Raw genomic sequence first — 26,493 nt, forward strand, 5'->3', positions numbered from 1 at the left:
TTGCATAGAGAAATGCCACTGACTTTTGAATGTTAATTTTGTAGCCTGACACCTTACTGTATTGCCTGATGATTCCAAAAGCTTCTTGCTGGATTCCTTAGGTTTTTCTTTGTATACTATCATGTCATCTGCAAATAGAGTTTGACTTCTTCTCTTCCAATCTGTATGCCTTTAATTCCTTGCTCCTGCCTGATACCTATGGCAAGAACTTCCAACACTATGTTGAATAGTAATGGTGATAGTGGGCAGCCCTGTCTAGTACCTGATCTGAGGGGAAATGCTTCTAATTTTTCACCATTGAGTATGATGTTGGCTGTAGGTTTGCTATATATAGACTCCACTATCTTCAGGAATTTTCCATCTATTCCCATTTTTTGTAGTGGTTTGATCATAAAGGGATGTTGTATTTTGTCAAAGGCTTTCTCTTCATCTATTGATATGACCATGTGGTTTTTGGTCTTGCTTTTGTTGATGTGGTGGATCACATTGATTGATTTACGTATATTAAACCAACCTTGCATGCCTGGGCTAAACCCCACTTGGTCATGATGAACAATCTTTTTGATATACTGCTGTATCCGGTTGGCTAGAATTTTTTTCAGTATTTTAGCATCTATGTTCATCAGAGATATTGGTCTGTAGCTTTCTTTTTTGGTTGTGTCCCTGTCTGCTTTTGGTATCAGAGTGATGTTGGCTTCATAGAAGCTGGCAGGGAGTATTCCAGTGTCTTCAATCTTCTGGAAGACTTTTAAAAGTAGAGGTATTAGTTCTTCTTTGAAGGTTTTGTAGAATTCATTTGTAAAACCATCTGGTCCAGGACTTTTAGTTTTGGGGAGATTTTTGATAACTGTTTCAATTTCATTAGCTGTGATGGGCCTGTTCATGTTATCCACTTCCTCTTTACTTAATTTTGGAAGTTGGTAGGTATCTAGGAAATCGTCCATTTCTTCCAGGTTCTCTAGCTTGGTGGCGTATAGTTGTTCATAGAAGCCTCGCATGATATGTTGAATTTCTGTGGTGTCTGTTGTGGTATCTCTTCTTTCATTTAGTATCCAATTTATTTGGGTCTTCTCCCTTTTTTGTTTTGTGAGTCTGGCTAAAGGTTTGTCGATTTTGTTCACTCTTTCGAAGAACCAACATTTACTTTTGTGGATCTTTTGTATCGTTTTCTTATTTTCAATGTTATTTATTTCTGCCCTAACTTTAGTGATTTCTGTCCTTCTGGTTGCTTTAGGGTTCCTTTGTTCTTCTACTTCTAGGTCTTTAAGATGTGCAGTCAGGCTGTTTATTTGTGCTTTTCCTTGTTTCCTAATATGTGCTTGTATAGCTATGAAATTCCCGCTCAGTACTGCGTTATCTGTATCCCAAATATTTTGATAGCTTGTGTCTTCATTTTCATTGAACTCTTGAAACATTTTGATTTCTTCCTTTATTTCCTTTTTGACCCAGAGGTTGTTAAGAAGTGTACTGTTGAGCTTCCACATTTTGGGACTATTACTAATCTTTTGTTGATTGTTAAGTGTTAGTTTAATTCCATTGTGGTCTGAGAAGATGCTTGGGATGATTTCAATGCTCTTGAATTTGCTGGTGCTGTCTTTGTGGCCTAACATATGGTCTATCCTTGAGAATGACCCATGTGGATTTGAGTAAAATATGTATTCCAGTTTCTTGGGATGAATGACTCTGAAAATGTCCAATAGTTCTAGTTTATCTATCTCTTCATTTAGCTTCCTTTATTTCTTTATTGATTTTCTGCCTGGATGATCTGTCAAGCTGAGAGAGTGGGATGTTGAAATCCCCTTCTATGACTGTGTTGCTGTTAATATATTGCTGTAGCTCTTTCAGTAGATGTTTGATGTATTTAGATGGCTTCTCATTGGGTGCATAAATGTTAATAATTGTTAAGTCCTCTTGATTGACTGATCCTCTGAGCATTAAGTAGTGTCCATTCCTATCTTTTTTAATCTTATCTAATTTAAAGTCTATCGTGTCAGATATGAGAATAGCTATTCCTGCCCTTTTTTGTGGGCCATTAGCTTGTATGATAGTTTTCCATCCTTTCACTTTAAGTCTGTGTTTGTCTTGTTGAGTCAGGTTGGTTTCCTATAGACAGCATATTGTTGGGTTGTATTTTCTGATCCATCTTCCTACTCTGTGTCTTTTAATAGGTGAATTCAGGCCATTGACATTTATTGATATCAAAGATTGAAGATATTTTAACGCCGTTCTTGTAGAGTTTTAGAGTTTTCTGATATATGTCCTATTTATGATTGTCTGACTGTTTATTGAAGACCTTTCAGAACCTCTTTCAGGGCAGGTTTAGTGATAGTTGATTCCTTCAACTGTTGCTTGTCTGAGAAGGTTTTGATGCCTCCATCTAGTCTGAATGACAGTCTAACAGGATGTAGTATTCTTGGTTGAAAGCCTTTGAGCACTCGACAGATATCTTGCCATTCTCTTCTGGCCTGTAGTGTTTGTATGGAGAAGTCTGCTGCTAATCTTATTGGTTTTCCTCTGTAGGTGACTCTTTGTTTTTCTCTTGCAGCCTTCAGGATCCTTTCTTTATCCTTATGCCTTTACATTCTAAATATGATGTGTTTTGGTGTCTTTAAGTGTGGGTTAATTCTGTTTGGGAACCTCTGGGCTTCTTGAATCTTTATGTCTTTGATGTTGTCTAGACTAGAGAAGTTTTCAGCTATTATGGCCTGAAGAATGCTTTCTTCCCCTCCCTCTTTCTTCCTCTGGTAAGCCAATAATGCGTATATTGTTTCTTTTGAAGTCATCCCATAGGTCTCTTTTGTTGTTTTCAGCATCTCTTAATCTCTTTTTGAGATCTCTTACTTCTTTTTTAGTTGTCTCTAATTCATCCTTGATCTTGCTATTTCTGTCTTCAGACTCATTGATTCTATTCTCTCTGCCCTCTACTGTTTTTCAGAGTTCATCTGTTTTGTTCCCCTGTTCTGATACTGTTTTAGCTTATTCAGCTAGTTGTGTTCTTAGCTCTGCTATTTCAGCTTTTAGCTCTCTAATAACCTTGAGATAGTTAGTGTTTTCTTCCAGAGTCTCATTTGTTGTTCCTGTATTTCTGATTACAATTCTTTCAAACTCTTTACTCACTCCTGTGATTATTTCCTTAGCTAATGTTTGGATGTTGAACTCGTTATTTTGTGCTTCACCCTTTGGGGGGCTTTTAGCTGGACTGTTGTCCTGGTTAGTTTCTCCAATATTTCTTCTTGTTGGTTTACCCATTTTATATATTATGTTATGAGTTCCCTTTATCAGTACTTTTCAAATTATTGGTCACTATTTCCTGGATTGACTTGTGTCTAAGTAAGGTAATTAAAGGGTTCACAGTGGTGGAAGTTAACAGTTGTTTCAATAGTATTTTAATCCCTGAGTTGAGCTCAGTGATTTAAAAACCTCTTTGTAAATTTTTTTTCTTCTCTGTAGGCTATGGGAGCCTGAGGGCTTCTAACTATAAGTAGGCTTCTTCACTTAATCACTGACTCCTGACCAAGAGATAAGGCAGGGTGTGACAGAGATAGTCCAGTGGTTATGCAAAGAGACTTTCACAGCCCCACAGCTATGCTACCAAGGTATAGGTCTTCTCCTGAATTTCCTGGTTAGATCTCTGTCCCCTGGTGTCCCTCCCTGCCGCTGCTCCAGATTCTGAGGGCAGTAGCAATGGAGACTCAGGGTTACACTTGGTGAGTCTCCAGGAGTCCTCTCCTCTCTTCAGCTGTCTCCTTGTTGGTGGAACAGACTGGAGGTGGTGTCTCAATTGATAGACTGTCTGACTGTTACCAGCCATTTAGTCTCTCCCTAGGCTCCTCTCTGTCACCAGCCACAGGTGTTTGCACTCACCAATGATTTGGTGGGTTCCTGAAGTCGTTCTAGTCTTGTCTTGTTTCAGTCCCAGGTGGTCTCCTTTGGTATTCCTAGTTGATCTGGGAGAGGAGAGGAGAGGAGAGAAACAGATCTGCTGCTGCTCCTAGCCCTGCTTCGCATGAAGTTTTTGCAGAGACATTTACATAAGGTTTCAGGAAGTTCATGGCCTCTGGAGACCTTTAGGCTAGAAGTGATACTCACAAAAAATACCTGTTACTCTATTTCCAGACTTGTGCTATACTTTCCAGGAGACATTCAAACTGAGAAATGATTTAGGGACTGTGACATTCAAGCCCAGGATGACCTCCTGGACACTAGGACCTCCTCATGGAGACAGAAGCATTACTTCTTAGATGAATATAGTGCGCTGGCCCTGGCCCTGTGGACCTTTGGCTAAAATGGGAAATGTCTGCTGTGAGTTTTTGGTCTCCAGCAGGAAGTGGCAACATGTTATCTCTTAGCCGTTTTCCTTGTAATTTAGTGTAAAACTAGATGATATCCTTAGTGTTTGTTTCTATGAGGATACTCTTTTTTTTTTTTTAAATCATCTATTTATTAATGGGGGAAGTAGGCGTGTTTGTGTGTGTGTGTGTGTGTGTGTGTGTGGTGGGTGGGGGGAGAAGCAGAGTTTCAGTAACTAGGACCCCTGATCTTTAGTGTACACTTCTGGACTGATGAGGAAAATGCATATGCACCAACTGAGCTCTTTGGAAATGTATGTGAAACAGATGAAAGTGGAAGCAAGATTTTAACTCTATTTTGGATGTAACATCTATTCCTGTATCTCATAAAAAATACAAAAATAAAAGGCTCAAAAGCATCAAACTGAAGGGTTTTTTAGTCTCTATATACCCACAAGCTCCTCTGCCCCCACCCTGCTGCTCTATGTTCAGTGCTTAGCATTGTAATCGTCCTTGATCTGTCATACTTTGGAATAACAAGCTTTACCTTTTATGGAAGCTGGTGACATTTTCTTATGGCCTGTTCAGAATTTAAGTGGATATGCTCTACCTTAAATTTCAGAAGAAAATAATTTGTTTCCCATCATAACACTTTTTATTACTATGTAACATGTAGAGGAGACAAATGAACCAAGTGGAAGAAAGGAGGGGAAAGACTGGATGGGGAGAAGGCTAGAAGGGGCAGAAATAAAGACAAAGTGAACTCCCATATTGATTTTCAGTGATGGACACCTGAAATCGATATGTTATAATGCAATGATACATCAAAAAATTTTAAAATATTTATTTACTCCCTTTTGTTGCCCTTGTTTTATTTGTTGTAGTTATTATTGTTATTGATGTCATCATTGTTGGATAGGACAGGAATGGAGAGAGGAGGGGAAGACAGAGGGGGAGAGAAAGAAAGATACCTGAAGACGAGCTTCACCGTTTGTGAAGCGACTCCCCTGCAGGTGGGGGGCTGGGGGCTCGAACCAGGATCCTTAACGTTGGTCCTTGCACTTTGCCACTACCTGTGCTTAACCACCTGACTCCCCCCCCAAAAATTTTTTTATGAAGGGAACAACTCAAATTCTGACAAACTTCACAACATACTCTTTGATGATCCCTTTTTCTTTACTTGACCCCATCTTCCAAAGGTAAAGCCTCTGGGTGATCCTTCCCTTACCGTATCAGATTTGGTGTTTGTCTTTATTGGTATTTAAAAATAGTATAAATGGGAGCTGGGTGGTGGCGCACCTGGCTGAGTGCACATGCTACAGGTTCACATGACCCAGGTTCAACCCCTCAGCTCCCACTTGCAGGGTGAAAGCTTTACAACTGTTAAAGCAAAGTTTTTTTTTATTATTATTATTTCTATAAATGTCCCATGCTTTTTGCATGTGTTCAAAATGCATTTCATTGGTGTCATGTAGTGTGTGTGTTTCTGTTACAAATAAATAAGGCAGTGTCCCTTGTGACATTAGAAAATATATAGAATCATAGAAAATAAAAATAAGAGGGGTTAGACAGTGGCACACTGGGTTGAGCACATGTTGTCATGCTTAAGGACCGGGTTTGATCCTCTCCTCCTAACCTGCAGAGGGAAGCTTCATGAGTGATAAAGCAGGTCTGCAGCTGTCTCTCTCTCTCCGTTAGTTTCCTCCTTCCTCCCCCTCCTCAATTTATCTGTGTCCTATCAAATAAAAAAGGGCCGAAGGGGCGATGGTTGCCAGGAGTGGTAGATTTGTTGTGCAGGCACTGAGTCCCAATGATATCATTAGTGGCAATAAGAATAAACAACCAAATAAAGAAAGAAAAAGAAAATTAAAACAACCGTGTATACCAGCTTAAGTGGTAATCAGTACTGTGCCATTTTGTTGCATCTGCATCCCCATCCAGAGGCAACGCATTCCAATACACTTGTGCTCTATTCTGAATTCCAGACATAACCTTATCATATGATATATATATATGTTAGAGCTGTGACAACTTTGTAAACTTTGTCCTGATACTAATACCTTAAAAAGCAAACAATTTCTTAATATTAACTATCATTCACAGCTATTTTTTTTTGTATTGGAATTGAGATTGAGTAAATACATCTTAAGGTTTTTGTTAGTTTGTTTAAAGGCTTTTCTCCCTTCTGTTTTTTTCTTGTCATTTTTTGGTCATCTTTGTGGAAGAAACTGGATTTATGTGTATTCTAGTTTCCTATGATCTGGGTTTTGATGTCAGTCTGTTGTTTTAAAGGAAGTAAGAGTAAGACAAGTATATAGTTTTTACATAGCTTTTTTTCCCCCCTTCCTTCTTGCCTTCCTACCTTCCTGCCTTCCTTCTATTTTTAAGGCCAGGGAGACCAGAAGCCTGTTAGAACATCAACTTGCATGCATGAGGCCTCAGAGGGCATAGATTCAATCCCCAGCACCACCTTATGACAGAGCTGAACAGTACTCTGGCCTTCTCCCTCTCTTCCCTGCTCCTCTCAAAATAAATAAATAAACAAAACAAATAAATCTTTTTCTAAAAAAAGCATTTTTTCCAGTATGTGATGAGCTTTCTTTTTCTTTTTTTCTTTCTTTAAAAAAGCATTTTAAGTACACATAAATGTTTCACTTTATGCTGAGAATACTCAACTACGGAGGCTAAATTTTGATCAGTTAGGAAAAGTGAAGCATTATCCAATGGTAACTATCCATTGTTATTCATGCTCCCTTTCATTGAAAGACAACTTAGGAGAATATAGACAAAATATACCAGTCACATCTGGTAAAATTTGTCATTCCAGCACCAGCTCTCCCATAGCAAAACTGCTGGCTAATATACAGACCTTGTACATTCTGAGACTGTGCTTTTTTTTTTTTCAAATATATATATTTATTCCCTTATGTTGCCCTTGTTGGTTTATTATTGTTGTTATTGATGTTGTCATTGTTGGATAGGACAGAGAGCAATGGAGAGAGGAGCAGAAGACATAGAGAAAGACATCTACAGACCTGCTTCATCGCTTGTGAAGCAACTCCCCTGCAGGTGGGGAGCTGGGGGCTTGAACCAGGATCTTTATGCTGGTCCTTGCACTTTGCGCCACCTGTGCTTAACCCACTGTGCTGCCACCCGACTCCCTGTGCTTTTTTTTTTAAAATTAAAAAAATTTTCATTAGTGATTTAATAATGATGAACAAGATAACAGGGGTATAACTCCATACATTTCCCACCACCAGGGTTCTGTGTCCCATCCACTCCTTTGAAAACTTCCCTATTCTTTATCCCTCTGAGAGCATGGACCACAATTCTTTATGGAGTATAGAAGAAAGTGGAAGGTCTGGCTTTTGTAATTGCTCCTCTGCTGGACATGGACATTGGCAAGTCAATCCATACCCCCAGCCTGTTTCTGTCTTTTCTCTACTGGAGTGAGACTCTGGAAAGGTGAAACTTTGGGATACACTGGTGAGGTCATCTGCCCAGGGAAGTCAGGATGGTATAGTAGCCTCTACAATTTGGCAGCTGAAAGGCAGTAAGATATAAAGCAGGAATATTTGTTTAATAAACAGGAACCTGGAGGTAGGAATAGCTGGGGATTAGTGCCTGCATTATGAATCCACTGCTCCTGACACCCATTATTTCTTCCTTTTTTTTTTTTTTTTTTTTTTACCATTTTATGTGATAGAACAGAGATACTGAGAGAAGGGGAGATAGAAAGTGAGAAAGAAGAAAATATCTGCAGACCTGCTTCAATGTTTGTGAAGCATCCCCACTGCAGGTGGGGAACCCTAGTCCTTGTACATGGTACTATGCGCTCTTAACCAGGTGTGCCACCACCAGGCCATACCCGAGTCTGTGTTCTCATTTTTTCAATAGAATCAATTATGAAATTGTATCTCATTCTGTTGTGGGGTGAGCACCTCTATGTTCTTTGTGGTGTGGCTTTGAACTTAAACTAATCTGACTTCTTATTGTTGTCCTCTACAGCATACACACCCCAGTATCATCTATATGTATAGTAATGGTTTATAGTGAAAAATAAGATGCTTTTAAAAAATATTTATTTATCTTTTGTTGCCCTTGTTTTATTGTTGTAGTTATTATTGTTGTCATCGTTGTTGGATAGGGCAGAGAAAAGTGGAGAGAGGAGGGGAAGACTGAGAGGGGTAGAGAAAGACAGACACTTGCAGACCTGCTTCACCGCCTGTGAAGCGACTCCCCTGCAGGTGGGGAGCCTGGGGCTCGAACCAGGATCCTTACGCCGGTCCTCGCGCTTGGAACCATGTGTGCTTAACCAGCTGCGCTACCGCCCGACTCCCAAATAAGATGTTTTCATGGGTAAATTTGGTTGTATGATGAGATTATTATTTTTTCCCCAACAGGGCTTGCTGGGGTTTCATACCTGCATGATTCCACTGCTCCAGGTAATTTTTTTTTTTAAATAGTAAAAAACAGAGAAAGAGGAAAAAGAAAAGAGAGCTCCCACCACACTGCTTCACTACTCTGGAAGCCTCCCTGTTAACATGGTGTTTCCATATAGTGGCCAGGGACTGGAACCTGGGTCCTTGGCATGGTAAAATGTGTATGCTACCGGATGTAGCTCTGAATGGAACCAAAAGGCTTATCTATCCAAGTAAGAGACATTCTATAGACGAGAACCGTAGCATCAGCTCCTCTGCATCTCCAGTTTGCTTGCAAACCCGCCGTGCTAGGCTTTGAATTGACCTGCCTGCATATTGCATGTATGTGTATATACATCCTATTGGTTATGTTTCTCTGGAGGGGCTTGATAAATCCAGTTATAAATAGACAAAAAGATAGTCAGTTCTTTTTTTTTAAATTTATTCCTCCCTTTAAAAAATTTTTTTGTTTATAAAAAGGAAACACTGCCAAAAACCATAGGATAAGAGGGGTACAACACACAATTCCCACCACTAGAACTCTGCATCCTATAGGGCCCCTCCCCTGATAGTCTTCCTAGTCTTTATCCTTCTGGAAGTATGGACCCAGGGTCATCACGGGGTACAGAAGTTGGAAGGTCTGGCTTCTGTAATTGCTTCTTCGCTGAACATGGGCATTGGCAGGTCGACCCATACTCCCAGCCTTTCTCTCTCTCTAGTGTGGTGGGGCTCTAGGGAAGGTGGGTTCCAAGACACTGTGTTCTAGATTCACCTGACCTGGAGGAGACAACCTAATGGTTATGCAAATAACTTGCATGGCTGAGGCTCTGAACTCCCAGGTTTAAACTATAAAGTAGAACTGAGAAGTAAATAAATAAATAAATAAACAAACAAACAATAAAATGTAAGTAAATAAATAAACCAGATTTATTTGACTGGCTGTCTTACTTTCCTTGTGCTAGAGTTTTGTACCTGCATGCTATATCTTTCCCAGTGGACTCTTGTTTTTTCATTTTATTGTCAGAGAGACAGAGCAAGAAAGAGAGAGGAGGAGAAACATCATTACACTGCCCCATTATTCATGAAGTGTTCTCCAGTGCTGTGCACGGTGATCCCATGTAGTACCAGAGACTTGCACCAGGTCCTCAAAGCATAGCAAAGTATGCACTCAACTGGGTAAGCTATCTCCTGGCCTCTGGCAGGCTGTTTTTGAAGTTCTGTTTTTTATTAAAGAGATGGGGGGAAAATCACTAGAGGTACCATCAGAATATTAAGATTTGATTACACTTTTAGCAAATTGCCTTTCGCTCACTGTCTAACTGGGCCACTCTCCTCCTCTCAGTCTCTTTTCCTGTCTGTAGAAGGAGTCTGAGCAAGGGAATTTCCAGACCTGTGATTCCATAAACTACAAATATTGAGCACTGCACCAGTTGCTGAGGAAGTGTTTGGAGATAGTTCTACTGAAGACTGCCCAGAGATGATAGAGAAGGCAAGGAACTGAGATTGCAGACTGGCTGTGGTAGTGCTTTAACATAAGTACAGCAGAGAAGAGATCATGGACAGAGAATTCAGTGGAACATTCTGATCAGTTAAATATAAACCACAAGTGAGTAAATGCCTGCATGCAGAACTTTAGCTTCTGTGCCTTCTTATTTGAGAGCAGATGGTATTTGAGGGCTCACAAACTATGTCTCTGTGTTGCACTAATTCTTACTTTGGCAAAGGGTTGGCAGCTGTGAGGCGCTAAGGATTTCTGATCAAATGGAGGGGGTCCCAGCCCATAACATAGATAGGAAATGCCAGACCCCAGTTGCTATTCTTGATCATGGAGATTGGAAGGAATCTCAGATGAGCTCTGACCAATAGTGTTAAAAATTGATTTTGCTGTTGCTTTGCTTTCTTAGCCTGTCTCTTTAAAAAAATAATATATATATATATATATACACTGCATATATATATATATATATATATATATATATATATATATATATATATATTTTTTTTCCCCCTGGGAAAGAGACAAGAGCACTGCTGGTGGTGTCAGTGGTTGAACCTGGGAGTTTGGGGCCTTAGATATGTAATCCTATGTTCTAACACTTTGAGCTGTCTCCCCAGCTGCCAGAACTGAGAGCCCCCCCCCACTGCTAACCCCCTCCACCCCCCCTTTTTTTTTTAAGTTGGGCTTCTCTTTCCAGGGTTTCTTTTCCTTAAAAACAAAAACAAAAACAAAACAAAACAAAAAAAACAGTAACCACAAGGAGGAAAGCATATTATTTTAGCTTCTCCTGTCTGGAGTGTGGTCACTATTTAGCTGCAGTAATCTTCTGGCTTTCTCTGTCTGAAATGAATGTTCACCTCATGCAGTAGTCTGCCACTTGGGGTTGGACAGTTTGGGTGTGTGATGGGGAAGCCAGTTGCCCCCTTTGGATACAAACAAGATCTCCTTGCTCCCTAAAAATCTGATGGAGTGAATTTCTTTGCCATTTGGATTCTTTGTGACCCCAGGCTCATCTCTGAGGAGGCAGGAGCCCAATGAGCACATCCTGGTGAAGCTAGTTGGCGAGTTTACTTAGTAGGTGCAGGAAGACTAAAAAATGATTAATCCCCTGGAATCTCTAGTTAGACCCTGCTTCTGGTCATGAGTTTAGTCTTTTGAAGTACAGATAGAAAATTACTCCCTCTTCTTCCCCTACCCCCCGTATTTCTACCCAGCCTAGATGAGCTGTGAAAGTCTCCCTTGGGAGAGAGTGGTGCACAGGGGCCGTGGGAAGTGAAAGGAGAGAGCCTCAGCCTGGTGGAGGAGTCTGAGCACCACAGAGATGAGGTAAGGGAGGGACCCACAAGGGCAGAGGAAGACAGGAAGGGAATTGCCGCCCAGAGGAGGGTGAGTGGGAGCCACAGCTGGACCACAGCCAGGCCACTTCCTCCCCCTGACCTGACAGCACAGCCGCCTGGCTTCAAGCCCCTGATTGTGGCTGTGGCTCATGACTCCCTCCCCCAGTACCTCCTTCCAGCCAGCAGCTTTGGTCTGCTGAGATGGCGGGGAGACATCTGCCTGCTAACTGCCCTGTCCTCTAGCTCAGCCAGTCTGCCCACTCTGATGCTAGAGCATGTCAGGACTATCCTGTAGTGAACTTCCAGGGCCAGAAGCCCAGAGATGCTGATTTGAGTCCTAACTCTCACCAAGTTGCCACCTGAAGCTTGGATTTGCTAAGCCTTAGCTTTCTTCACCTTTCAAACTGGGTCACCCACCTTTACCTTGTGGAATGACTGCGATCTCTCTGCTCAAGTGGATTATAAATCACGCAAGTGATAGGTTCTATAGGAGAGTAGTCACAGCAGGTGGTAGTGTACCTCCTTATCCTGCATCCATCAGGCCCAAAGGTAGCAGGACAATGTGGGGTCTTGTCAAAAGACATCTCCACCCAAGACTGCCTGCTTGTAGCTTATCTTTTCGAGACTGGCCCACATGATGCTATTTTTGGCCTCCATTTCTCTAAATATAATCCAGGGACTTATGGGGGAGAGGTATGTCCTCACAGAGGGAGGTTGAATTCATGAAGCAGTGGGGAGCTTGCTGTTTAGAAGGGGTTCTGCAGGTAGTCCCAGAGGGAGCTACTGGGAGAATGTGCTCATAAAGCAGGCTCTTTACTCCTTTCTTTCACTACATTTCTTCCCTCTCTTCCTCTGTTCCTTCCTCCCTCCCTCTTCTCTCCTTCCTCCCAATATATTTCATCACATTTTTTTCCTACACTGTAGCAATATCTGCAAACTAATTTGATTAGTCTTTCAAAAGAAATTGTCTTGAAAGCATGTGAGCATTTCCCTAGTGTGCCTTTAATGTGAGTAGTAAACATTACACTTTTTTTTTGAGTTGGGGGGGGTTGGGGTAAGCAGCAGAGTGATTGAATATATTAAAAGTTCTAAGAACTAGTCTTTGAATATACTTACCCAACTTCACCCTGATGTCATCTAACATCTAAGAGAAAGGGTTTGATGGGTAGGGGTAGGAGTTTAGAAATAAACACTAAGTGAGTAGACATGCTGGAGACGAAGATACCTAATGAAACTGGCATTGGTGCCTCCTTGGATTAACCCTTTATTTTTAATTTTTATTGCCACCCAGGTTATTACTGGCACTTGGTGCCTGCAAGGTAAATCCACCACTGCTCCTGGTGTGTATGCTTTCTCTTCTTTTTTCTTTCTTTTGCTCTTTCTAATAGAACAGAGAGAAATTCAGAGGAGAGAGGAAATAGAGAGGGGGAAAGAAACACTTACATTCCTATCTCACCCACTGAGCTGTGGAAGGGATTAGGGGAAGGATAAAGGAAGATGTTAAGCTGTTGTCATTCATTTCCTTGTATTTTTTATATTTATTTACTGGATATTTTTTTAATTTTATAGGACAGAAATTGAGAGGGGAGGAGAAATAGAGAGGACTCCTGCAGCACTGCTTCACCATTTGTGAAGCTTCCCACCTACAGATGGGGAGCAGGGGTTTGAACCTCGGCCCTTACACATATGTGCTCAACAATATGTGCACTACCACCCCGTCTCCTGGATTAACTCTTGCTAGTCTTTGATGATGAGCTAGAAGAGGTCCCCAGCATACTAGAACCATTCATTAAGCAGAAGCTCAGAGGCGGCAAGTGCTTACTCCAAGTCACACAGCTCAGTGTCTGTGGCCCCCAAATCATGGTTCTCTCCTGTTACTGCTTTCTACCTGTGTCCATCGTTTTCTTTCTTTGGTCTCCCGTTAAACTTCTCTCTTTCCTGCTTGTGCTCCTTCATAGATGGTGTGACTCAGAATTTATTGGAAAACGCACCTCATTCAGTTTTAGACTTGGGCTGTCTATATAGAGAGTGGGTCATCAACAACTACATGCCGGTATGGAATTGAAGCTTTTCCTCTTGCTTCAACTTATATAAGCAGCTGGCCTCTCCCTAGTTCTTGTTTTGGATGGGCTATTATAGTACAGTCTTTAGGGGCCAGGCCAGGCTGCGTAAGCTCTATTTGTACTTGTCAGACATTCTCAGTGAGCACAGATATGAATAGTGGACCTCAATTTAGGCGGGTGTGTGTGTATGAGCATTTTAAGCCAAGAACTTGGCTTATATTTTATAATGTTAAAACCACGCCACTTAGGGAGTCTGGCTGTAGCACAGCGGGTTAAGTGCAGGTGGTGCAAAGCACAAAGACCAGCATAAGGATCCGGATTTGAGCCCCCGGCTCCCCACCTGCCAGGGAGTGGCTTCACAGGCAGTGAAGCAGGTTTGCAGGTGTCTTTCTCTTTCCCTCTCTGTCTTCCCCCTTTCTCTCCATTTCTGTCTGTCCTACCCACCAATAATGACATCAATAACAACAACAACAATAATAACTACAACAATAAAACAAGGGCAACAAAAGGAAGTAAGTAAATAAATATTTTTTTAAAAAGCCACTTAGTTGCCTTTACAAACATCTTATATATGGTAGGGGTTAACATTCTTGTTTTCTTTTCAAATTTTATGAGAAGGGGGGAAGAGGGATAGAGAGACGCACACCAGAGCACTGCTCAGCTCTGGAATATGTGGATAGGCCTGAGATCATGTCTGGGACCTTGTGCAAGTCCTATGCTCTACCACTGAGCACCATCTTTTTTTTTTTTTTTTTTTTGTGGACATAGAATCTGAGGTTTAGCAAGGATTAAGTGACGTATAGAAGGTAAAGTCATAAAGACCAGAGGACTTGAACTGAGATCAGTACAATCACAAAGCAGCACATTGCTCCACCACCCACTCCCTGACTAATCTTGGCCTTGTCTAAGGATACAAGTTAATTTTTATTTTGAGAATACATGGGAAGGGAGTTGGAACACAATGTACCTAGATACCTGTTGACTGGCATACCACATTCTAGTTGCTGAAAACTAAATTCAGCAACACATTCAGCCACACTACATTCTAGTTGCTTTTAGTTTTCCTTTGTTATATATATTTTCTCAAAAAAGCAAAGTTGCTTTTTTTTTTGTCATTAAAAATACATTTTTATGGTAGAAAATCCAGATGCTTAAAAAAAAAAAAAAAGGAAAAATCCAACCCAAGCAACACAGCAATTTCTGATTGAGAATGTGGACACTGAAGCTAGCCCACTCTGCCTTTTAGGGCCCATATGATCTTGAGTTAATCACCTCACTTTTGGGTCCATTTCTTCAACTTTGAAGCTGAAAGTAATACCCTGCTCCACTGGGTTAATATTAAAGGATGCAAAGCCCATAGAGGTGACCATGAGATATCAAAATAAGCTATCTTTTCATTTTCTTCTCTGAAGCTAAGTATACATGTGTGGATATATAGGTGCACTTGCAAGATATATATGCTAGCATGCATACTAGAATATTTTTAAATCAGCTAGTTTCCATCTATTAATAAAGTGTGACTGCCTCTCCTTACCTCAAAATAGCCGTCTCCAGCTCTTGATAGATGCCTTGAACAAAAATGCATGATGTGGGGACAAGAGTGGAACTGAATCCATTCTAGTTTTGCACGAATATAATACTTCTTTAAACAAATCTGACGTTATGCTATTAGTTGTGTCTCTCGAGGTAATAGATATACCTACTCTCCCTTGGGGAAAGGATCTCGCCATGCATGCTCTTTGCAAGCTCGTGTCCGCGTTCAGTCCCTTAGTGGGGATACTCAGATCCTGCCTTGTTTCTTCTGTTCCCACTATGATCTAGAAAAACAGCTATCTCTTGTCTTCCAAGAAGGCACGACCCAAAATGTACTTTTACTGCCTTTACTATCTCAGGTGCTGAGAAGTTGCTCACTTTTCTCTTTCACTCTGTCTCTCAGTATAGATGGAAGACTCTGCTCCTCACTCCCCAGATTGAACCCCTTTAGGGTGGAGAGCTGCAGTTGCTTCTGTACCATTTAACATCCTATTATGAATTTAGCTTTATGAATTTCTATTGATGTTCTTATTTGATTCCTCTGTTAACTTGCTAATCTTAGAATGGCAGAACCCATCTACTTCTCATTCCTCCCCTGCTTTTCTCCATTAACAACGAATAGATCTCATGCCGAACATTCTACTCTTGTTTCTTCACACCCCATTCAGATGATTATATCAAGGAGTGTAATTGTCTATAGAATCAAAGTCCAGCAGGCAATAGTATGTGATAGGAACAAGTGATTCCAGGTCAACAGTTTCTTGTTGGGTAGACTTCTTTTTGCAAAGTATTTTTAATTAATGTATTTAATTTATTTATTTTTCACTACTCTCATCACCAAAGGTCTGTGTCCTCACCCCCATTCCCATAGATAACCAGTATAGTTCTCCCATAATCTTAGAAGTAGGTTGACATTTTGTTTTTTTCACATTCATACACTCAATTTAGACTTCTTAAAATGTTTATGGTTTTAGTGGGATTTTTCTACTATAGCCTCACAACAACAAATCCTGTCCTAAGGGTTTGAAACCTCACCTTCTAAACAGTTTACATTCTGAAGGAAATAAGCTGCATTCCAGAACACTGTTGATTGGCCAGCTGCACAGTCCTGTCCCTATGTTTGAGAGGAGGACTTGAGCTTTCATTCTAATCTCATGAGTTTATCATCATCTTTTTTTATTATTTATATTTGTTTATTTATTTCCTCTTTTGTTGCCCTTGTTTTATTGTTGTTGGATAGGACAGAGAGAAATGGAGAGAGGAGGGGAAACAAGAGAGGGGGAGAGAAAGGCAGACATCTACAGACCAGCTTCACCACCTGTGAAGCAACTCCCTGGCAGGTGGGGAGCTGGGGGCTCAAACCAGGATCCTTATGCCGGTCCTTGCGCTTGGTGCCACGTGCACTTAACCCGCTGTGCTACCACCCGACTCCCATCATCATCTTTAAGGAGGATATGATATGCTATGTAGAGTGATGAGGTAGCCAGAATTATTAGGGGTGGGGAATTGGTATGTCTTTGAGCAGTGTAGGAATGGCATCAGAACTTAGGAATAAAGCACGTACCGCACAATAAAAAAAAAAATAAATGTACTCCACATTTCTCAATCTCCAAAGTTATTAATTACTCTGAGCAATATTTTCTAGATTGCTTTTTAATGTTTCCTCCTGACATCCTCCCTTCCTAAGAGGAAGGTTAAGTATCCTCCTTGAAATGATGAAGAATTTGAAACAATGAGAAGTTAATTGACTTGCCCCGGGCTCTGTGGAGGCCAACTCAGTGGAATAGGCTGTGCCAGTAAACCTTGCTTTTCACTCTACAGAAGCCAGAGCAGCCAGATTCAAAAGGAGGAAGGGACATCTTGCTCAGCTCTGTTCTTGAAAGTCCTGTTTGTGGGCTGTTGTAGTAGAACTCTGGTTACCCCAAAGTCTTAGTCCAAGATCTTTAACCTATAAACTGATATGGTGCCTTGAGTTAAACTGTAAGGAGTGATAGATGGCAAAACCTAATTATTTTTGGCTCTACTGCTCTGTCTTGGTGGGGGTGGGGGTTTGGGGGGACCCTAATGTGCCGGGCTCGCTTCACGGACGGGAGACAGACCAGGAACTCATGGCTGAGCTGTACACAGTATCTCTTTATTCATGCGGAACGCAGCACAATCTAAGCCAAGCTATCTAAAACTATATCTAATCACAATCCTGTCCTTATATATATACTGGCCAAGTAGGGTGGGAACAGGATGTGACGTAGAGAAGGTGGAGCGAAAAGTGACTGGTGCAAATCAGGGTGGTCTACGAGAGGGGGCGGAGCAAAAAGAGATCATGAACCAGTGGGGATTAAACCAATGCCCTGCAGGCAGGGTAGTGCTTAGTTAACAGTGTTAAGCAGGGGGGATTAAACCAGTGAAACAGAAGGGGTTTTTAGAAGCAGGATTAGAAGCATACCAACACTAATGCAAACCCTGAATATACAAAATCTATATTTGAGATGTAAACCTGGCACATACAAAAGGTTCAGGACTTTTGATATTCTCTTTTCCATACAACAGACAATGACTTGTTCTATGAATTATTCTAGGCCATATTTCTGTTAAGAGCACTCTAAAACTAAAGATACTGAAAAATGTGTAACAAGGCTATAGAGATAGCTTCCAATATCGGGGGTTCTAACATATCTTCTACCCATCTGCAGTAGAGCTACTAAAAAGTGAATTATCTTGACTCACCATGCACAGCAAGCAGCATTCCCTACTGAAGAAATCAGCTGATAATTTTATGGGGGTTCTTTTGTGAGTGACTCCTTGCTTTTTCTCTCACTGCTTTTAAAATTCACTATCTTTGGTCTTTGCTATTTTATTTATCAACGACCTTGGTGAGCTTAGGTTTAGAATTATTTTGTCTGGCTTGTTGCTTCTGCTGATGACACGTTCTTAGAATTTAGTCCATGATGATTCTGTTATTCTTGTGTCTTGAAGGTAGTTTTCCTCTGATTCCTAGAAGCACACTTATAATTAGCTAAATCCTCACAAAATTGCTTTGTGTTCTAGGAAGACAAGTTACTCCCTCCCAATGGAACAGCTTTACTAAGGTATAATTGACAAATTAAAAATTGTGTATATTTGGAGGAGGACAGGCTTTGCAAAGAACAAGGAAGACATTTAACTTTGAGGTAGCACAATTGGTTTAATCTCCACTTTTTTGCTTGTTGGGTAGCTTTAGGCTAGAAGGGTCTTCAAGTTTTCTTACCTGCAAAATGAGACTACTTACCCGACTATGGAAGCTGTAAAACCAAGGAAGCAAATCATGTTGTAATGTACCAGGTGTTGGCATGTGACCTCAAGATGAGTCGCCACTATTCTTCCACCACTCAGACCAACCTCCTTTTCACTTGGTTCATTTTACTTTAAAAGTTGTATTTCAGTGGAAATTTGCCACCAGGGGCTTGGAACTCTACACATTTTATTAGATTGTGTCACTGATTTTCATGGAAACAAAAGCCAGACATGGAGAGAAGGGTAAGGCCAGACTGACATGACCTTTCTGTGTGTGTTTTGTCTGGAGCAGGGATCCCTGGTTACCTCCCTTGTCCTGTTCTTCCCAGATGGAACAAGAAGATAAGCAGAGTGTGTGTGAAGTACAAGATTCAGAAGATAAAGGCATGGGCTCTGACTTTGAGAACTCTGAAGACAGAGAAGGGGACCCAGAAGAAAGAGAAGTGAACTTGAATCCACAGGCCACAGGCAAGAGAAGCCATCTGGAGCAAGAAATGGGTTCTAGTCCACAGGCTGCAGCTCTAAGAGGGGATTCTGAGGAGAGAGAAATAGTGTCTGGAATGTGCACAGGTGAGGGGAACTGGGATATTAGGGACATCACCTCATTCACACTACAACCAAGGAGTGGCATTTCTTATGAGGAGAACTCTTTAGAGATCATTAAGCAGATTCTGCTAGGTCTGGGGAACATTTTGTTTTCAACCCACTCAATGAAATAACTCATCAGTACAACAGTTTACAAAATATTACTGTAACTAATAACAGTTATTATTGTTATTTTGACCAGAGTATTGTTCAACTCTGGCTTATGGTGGCACCAAGGATTGAATCTGGGACCTCTAATGCCTCAGGCATGAGAGTCTGTTTTGTGAACCACTAATCTATGCTCTTTTCCCAGTCAGAATAAACACTCATAATTATGCTGTAAGAGGGACATAGGTAAATCCAGAACCTCCTTTATTCATAGAGCTAGATGAATTACTGCATGTGATGACAGCACAGTGCTAAGCAAGTAGTGACGACCCTGGTGTTTACAGTTAGTCACCATCTCCATTTGCAGATTCACTCAGCAGCAAGTGGCCTGTCAAGGTTCATGTGGCCAACATTCAGTGTGCCCAACAGGTCTGCTAAAATCCTTTGCTATTCCTAACTTGGAGAGAGTAAATGCTGGACTCTATCCACCTCCTTGGTTCTATCTTTAGGCATTCCTTGCTTTTTCCTGCTCTGTGCACGTCTTGGGGACAGATGTGAGCTGAAATACTTTTTGGCCAGGACTGTGAGGTTATAGTCCTTCCCCTGAGATACAGTGCAGACTCTCTGCTGTCCCTCCCCTGAGTGCCCATTAGTATGTGATTGCATATCTTGGTAATTTTCTAGAGTGCCTTCCGCTTTGGGATAAGCCACCAGAAAAAGGAATGTGTTCTGGGTCATCCTGTAAGCTGAGTATCCCAACTCTGAACCCTCTGCTCACTTCCCTGTCCTCCTTATTGCCCCCACCCTGGCACATACGGCATTCAAGTCACTGCATGTTCAGTTGTCTGTAGTTGGTCTGTTGGAACCCATTGTGAGTGGGCATTGAGGGCCCAAGGCCCAGTGCTGGAGGAGGACCTGAGTTGGTGGTGGGAATGGTGTACAAACCCTATATAGAAAGATGAGAAATTGTACCCATGGGACAACTGTCTTGTAAAAATCATTATTTCCCTAATAAAGCAATTTTTAAGAAGTCAGCCCAGGGTTTGGTTAGCCCAAGTGATCTTTCCTTGTGGTTGGCTGCAGTAGTCTTGTCTTTTGAAACCATCTCAAGCAGCCTGGCAGGCCTCCAGGATAGCGGGTGGGACCTGAGGCATCCAGAACAAGTTAGTTGTAAGAGCAAAGCAGATTCTTCAGGGCCTTCCCAGGGAAGGAGACTGGAGTTGTGGGAACCTGGAAGAGAGCCGGGTTGGCAGAAAGGGAACGGAGGTGGGGAGAAGAGAGCCAGGGATTCCTCCCAGGCCCCATACCCAGCAACTAGCTTCTCTGGGTCTACCTATGCAACCTTAAGGACCGTTACCTTTATGACTACTTTTCTGTTGCAGAGGAGCTGCTGAGTGAGGAAGAAGGCGTGGCTCTCCACGAGGAAGAGGATGCCCCATCTGAGATGGTCAAGCTCCGGTGTCTGCCTGAGACCCACTGCGCTTCCCGGAGTCCCCCAGAGGAGGAAGACGACGACAACGAGGAGGAGAATGGTGGTGAGGGCCGCTTGGAAGAGGAAGAGGAGATGCAGGCGCCCCCTGCCGTGCTGCCCTGGAGGAGGCAGCTCTCCCTGGGAAGCCGGCACCGGAGCGACAAGCCCGTGCCCCGCCGCTTCCGCCGCCTGCACCACCCCATGGCCTTGGACCTCGGGGAGCTGGACAGCCTGGTAGCCAGCATCATGGACGCGCCTACCATCTGCCCGGACTGCGGGGAGAGCTTCAGCCCGGGCGCCGCCTTCCTGCAGCACCAGCGCATCCACCGGCTGGCAGAGGCGGCGGCGGCCAGCAGCCTGGAGCCCTTCGCCTTCGCGGCCAGTGAGCGCGGGGCGGTGGGGGGCGTGGCGGGGGCTTTCGGGGCGGGCTCGGCGCTGGCCCGGCCCCAGCGAGAGAAGCCCTTCCGATGCGGCGAGTGCGGCAAGGGCTTCAGCCGCAACACCTACTTGACCAACCACCTGCGCTTGCACACGGGAGAGCGGCCCAATCTGTGTGCCGACTGCGGCAAGAGCTTCAGCTGGCGCGCCGACCTGCTCAAGCACCAGCGGCTGCACACGGGCGAGAAGCCCTACCCGTGCCCTGAGTGCGGCGAGGCCTTCAGCCTCAGCTCGCACCTGCTGAGCCACCGGCGGGCGCACGCGGCGGCCAGCGGCGCGGGGGCGGCGGTGCTGCGGCCCTTCGCGTGCGGGGAGTGCGGCAAGGGCTTCGTGCGCCGCTCGCACCTGGCCAACCACCAGCGCATCCACACGGGCGAGAAGCCCCATGGCTGCGGCGAGTGCGGCAAGCGCTTCAGCTGGCGCTCGGACCTGGTTAAGCACCAGCGGGTGCACACGGGCGAGAAGCCCTATATGTGCTCCGAGTGCGGCGAGACCTTCAGCGTCAGCTCGCACCTCTTCACGCACAAGCGCACGCACTCAGGCGAGCGGCCCTATGTGTGCCGCGAGTGTGGCAAGGGCTTCGGCCGCAACTCTCACTTGGTCAACCACCTGCGCGTGCACACGGGCGAGAAACCCTTCCGCTGCAACCAGTGCGACAAGCGCTTCAGCGACTTCTCCACGCTCACGCAACACCAGCGCACGCACACGGGCGAGAAGCCTTATACTTGCATCGAGTGCGGCAAGAGCTTCATCCAGAGCTCGCACCTCATCCGCCACCGCCGCATCCACACCGGCAACAAGCCGCACAAGTGCACGGGCTGTGGCAAGGGCTTCCGCTACAAAACGCACCTGGCGCAGCACCAGAAGCTGCACCTGTGCTAGGGCTGGGCTGGAGCTTGGGGGCAAGGGTTTCCCATTCCTACGGGTCCTGGGGATCAACGCTAGAACAACTGGGGGAAAGGAAGGGACTGGGGAGCCAACCCAAGAGCGACTGGGGAGCCTTTAGATATTGTGGGGTGGAGGGGGGGTAACTCCTGAAATGGAGGGTTGAGTAAGGGTTCTTTGGGGGCGCTGTATTTGGCCAGCCTCATCTCCCAGGAAGACATGCTTGGGAGGTGTGCCTGAGTTAAGGACTTACTGGAATCCACGCTGTAGCCAGTGACAACTATGGGGGACAGACGTTTCTAGATCTTGAGGGAGAAAGGGGTTTGGGGGTACAGTATGGTGGTCAGTAGTGTAGACTGGGCTATTTGAACCTCAGGAGAGAGTGAAACTGGCGTGGGTACAATAAAAGATGGGTATGCATAATTCTGTGTTGGTCCCACTAGGCGTTAAACCAATGTTTAATCTGCACCCCATCAGTTATAGTACCAGGAAAAGTTGGGGAACTTGATCTGTCCTATAGGAGAGGGTGTTTTGTATACTCTCCCCTCCCTTTATCTGAGCCACAGCTAGCTGCTATTTTTGAGGCACCCGGGGGAGCTGGTAGAAAAGCTACACACCCTCATTTCAAGTGTGTCTGTCTGTGTATGTGGGGCGGGGGAAGATGGGGGACACTTCTCAACTGGTTCTCAGACACACTTCCATTGATTTTTGTCTGTTCTGTTAGGTTTATTTGAAATCCTCATGTTGGGTCAAGGTGTCTCTGTGGATGACCAGGCCCCTGCCCCAGGTCCTCATTTCAAGTGTGTCTGTCTGTGTATTTGGGGGTGTGGTGGGGGACACTTCTCAACTGGTTCTCAGACATATTTCCATTGATTTTTGTCTGTTCTGTTACGTTTATTTGAAATCCTCATGTTGGGTCAAGGTGTCTCTGTGGATGACCAGGCCCCTGCCCCAGGTGTAAGGTGTGTACCTGGCCCAAAATTTCTTCCAGGTCTCACTTTTGAGGTTTTTTAGTGCAGGGAGATGGACCCTCCCAGCTATGTGATGCCTAGTTCATGTAAAACCTCAGTCCATCAATAATTGCTCCTGTGACTAGCTTCAGAAGTCAGGCAATAACGTTTTGCCATCCAAATGTGAGAACTCCAGGAAAGCAAGTGTTCACACCTTGGCGTTCCATACTCCTTTCTCTTATTTGCCTTCTTTTTGTGTCTGTGTACCTGACCTCCACTTCTGTAACAATGGGGGAGAAAAATCTCCATTTCTGTATCTTGATAAAGGCTCTGATTCAAATAGGTCCGTCAATTTGATGTGGGGGAATATAGTAGAATGAGCTGAAGGCTTTCCACAGGGAGGTCACAAGCAGGGAGACATGTAAATGCAAATTTGCCAAATAGCACAAGCAGTGCATGTTTTCTGGTGGTTGATATAAATGCCAAACTAGTACTTTTATATTTGCAAAGTGATTTCTGCTTTTTTAATGATTGTCCATTGTTTCTCACGTCTTTGTGAAGTAGATCAGTATTATGAGCCCTGTGGTAGGGAAGGTCTGGGGACCCAGGAGTTTGGTAGCCTGTTCTAAAGAGATGATGACAGTGTGGGTAGATGTGGTCTGATAGTTTGTGCTCTCCAACTCAGCTGCTAGGAAGACTTACCTGCCATGATTTAAATAGTAAAATAAGGACACTATATGCTTGCTGTTAAACTTTATACTAGTCTAGAAGGACCAAAGATGTCCTTGTTGACAGAGCTGGTCTTTGTCACCTCATTAGAGTGTCCCAGACATGTTGTAATAATAGTTTGGGCTTGTAGCTAGGTGACTCTTGTCAAGATGTCACTTATATATGCTGAAAGTCCCTCTGCTAGCTTAGCCTTTAGAAGTTAGACTTTGTGGAAAGCATTGTTACTTTCTTCCCTGGTAAGTGTTACCCATCTGGTATTTTTCATGGGAGCATTTTCACAAAACTTGGACATGCTTGAAGAGAGAGAGAGACAGAGAAAAGCAACAAAAAACATTGAGTCCTTTTTTTCCCCCCGATTTGTTTTTTCTATTGTTTTTGCAAACTTTCTGCGGGTGCTGAAAATTTATACTTGATCAACTGTATTCTAGCAAAGAACCTCGGGGGAACTGTAGGGAAGCATGCTTATCATTAGGGAAAAAACACTATGTAAAAAAATGTTCTGAGAATTCTGGACTTCTATGGTGCCTGTTGGCCTTGCCCTTTGAATCAGTTTGTCATTCAAACTGAATGACAAACTGCACACATACATTTTCAAAATATAGTCTATGTTGGGTATTTTAGTCAATAATATGAGCAAAGTAAGTGTCCACTAATTATTCTGACTCAACTTGTCTAAATATGAACTGTGGGAGAAAATAATGTAGCCAATCATATCCTTTTTTAAAAAATTTCATTTGAATCTACCTCTATCCAGCTGTTTTAAGTTCTCTAAAGTCTGTGCCTAGGAAATTTTACTTTACTTTTGATGATCCTAGATTAATTATCCACTTTATGGGTTGTTTGACCATTTGCTGCCATTGTTATACTATTGCACAGTCTCTTCTACATCAAATATATTATGTGTCAGCACCTTTCTTAAGATGAGGAGATGGAAGCTATTGTGAAATAACTTAATGGTTGTCCTTGGGTTTCATTGATGTCTTTTGTTCTTTCTATTCTTGTGGATAAGAGAGCCAGCTACTGCTTCAGTTTTCCTTCTATGAGTAAATCCCTTGGCAGAAGAAAGCTACCAACACCCCCACTTTCATGGTGCATTGAAAATGTGATTCCATTTTGACAATTCTTCAGGGAACATATTTGCAGCAAGTGAATGCAGGAGGCTGTTTCTCATAACGAGTTTTAGAATAAAACATTTCTTCAGCAAACACTATTAACTGTGGTTCACCTTTAAAGATGTTCATCTGAGGACTCTATCCACTCATAATGGGGGAGGCATTTTCCTGGAGCAGTTGGACAGGTTCCATCTCCCCCTGCTGTCCATTACTGAGAAAAAAAAAATGGAGCCATTTAAGTTAAATGGTTTAATTAAATCTTGAATTCAGATTTGGAAGGAGAAGATAAGAAGTTAAACCATAGAGCCATGTGGTCTCTTCAAGATCGAGGCTGTGTATATGTGAAAAAGATACAGAATAAGAATCTATGTTCACAGACAATCTGAAGTGTATTTCTGAAATGTGCGTATTTTCCTTCTGTAATATTCTTTTACAGCTGTGTGCTAAAATAGTGAATAATTTAATGATCCTAGAAGTAACAGGTTTTATGTGACTGTGTGCTTGTATATGTGAGAATTGCCTTATTTTCAGGTTGTTTTATTTAATAATGTTTCTTTTGACAGCATTCTGGTGTTCAGAAACCACTATGGAATGTTTGTCATTAAATCCATATCAATCTTTTACCATGTTTTCCTCTGTGTCACTTCAGTGTCACTTCATTAAATCTGTGGAGCTAGGTCCTGGTAGGATGGGTCACTATGCTACTGAATCCAGCCAGCCTCTTTTGGGGAATAGACTACGTAAGAATACAGACATACCCAGATAGTCACACATATACAGACATACCCAGATAGTCACACCTCTGTATGGCCTATGGTTGCTTTCACACTACAACATCAAGTCAAGGCTGAACAGTGGGATTAAGAATATATGGCTCATATCCCAAGAGATTTACTGCCTGGATCTTTACAGGAAAAGCTTGCTGCCTGAGTGTTAGAATGCTCAGTAGAATCCCACGTCATCCTGGAGTTGAATGATGGCTAATGAGGCTGCCCAGTCTAGCTCAATAACCCAGTGCAGCCCTAACACATCAGTGTGGCTTTGGGGTGTTAGGAATGCATTAATATTACAGCTTTGGTATGGTTCCCAAAGCACTGTCTTCATTCCTTGTAAGAACTAATATGTGGGAAATCTTGGCAGTGCGGAGGGAGAAGGTGGTTCTAGAGAAGGGAGGCAGTCTTAGGTCTAATCTCTAATCTATAAAAGTATGTATTCCCTGATTCACAGAACAAAAGCATTTTCTTCCTTGCATCCCCACCACCAGTTCTCAGAAATGTAGCTCAATAGCTCTTAATCATACTTACCAGCTCCACTGGTGTTTTACTCAAAGTTAAGTTTTGGCTAGTTTCTGCCTAACTGGAAACAGTATCTCCTAGATAAGGGGGGGCATGAGAAATAAAGAGAAAGCACTAAAATACTTTCTTCCTGTCACTGACCATATCTCCCTCCTTGTATGAAGTAAGTGCCTTTTCCCACTCCCACTAACTCTTTTGGAAGGAGCCAGTGTGCTCTGTGGTCACCATGCCCCTTTGAGTCTGACTGTGGGTTTGAAGCTGACTAAGTAGCTTGTGGTCCCTGGCATGACTATATGAAACCAGGTGTCTAAAGGACATGCTGAGTGCCCTGTGGGGACATAGTGATCCTGGTCTTCTGGGCTATCTAGTGAAATATGTGCAGCCTGGAGCATTTTCTGTTGGGCTTCTCTAGGCTTGATTCATTTAGGAATGAGGCTGCTGCACATCAGCATCGTTCGCCAGAAGGCTCCAGGAATCTTCACCTTTGTTGCACAGTGGAATTACCCAGG

At 43.0% G+C, this 26,493-nt stretch overlaps 1 protein-coding gene across 5 annotated transcripts in view; it reads left to right on the forward strand.

The window, feature by feature from the left end:
- The window catches only part of ZNF697 (zinc finger protein 697), a 43,352-nt gene extending 18,040 nt beyond the window's left edge, over positions 1-25,312 (forward strand). The window contains exons 2-4 of one of the 5 annotated variants that reach the window (XM_060201786.1): positions 8,693-8,734; positions 18,741-18,981; positions 20,487-25,312. In XM_060201786.1, coding sequence (XP_060057769.1) covers positions 8,717-8,734; positions 18,741-18,981; positions 20,487-21,895 — 1,668 coding nt within the window. In that variant the 5' untranslated portion in view covers positions 8,693-8,716 and the 3' untranslated portion in view covers positions 21,896-25,312. Of the gene's footprint in view, positions 1-8,692; positions 8,735-9,321; positions 9,871-18,703; positions 18,982-20,486 lie in introns of those variants that run through there. The other 4 variants (XM_060201789.1, XM_060201788.1, XM_060201787.1 and 1 more) reach the window with 4 other exon arrangements.
- The last annotated feature ends 1,181 nt before the right edge of the window (positions 25,313-26,493 follow it).

The sequence above is a fragment of the Erinaceus europaeus genome, chromosome 11 (assembly GCF_950295315.1).
Source record: "Erinaceus europaeus chromosome 11, mEriEur2.1, whole genome shotgun sequence".
Lineage (NCBI taxonomy): Eukaryota > Metazoa > Chordata > Mammalia > Eulipotyphla > Erinaceidae > Erinaceus > Erinaceus europaeus.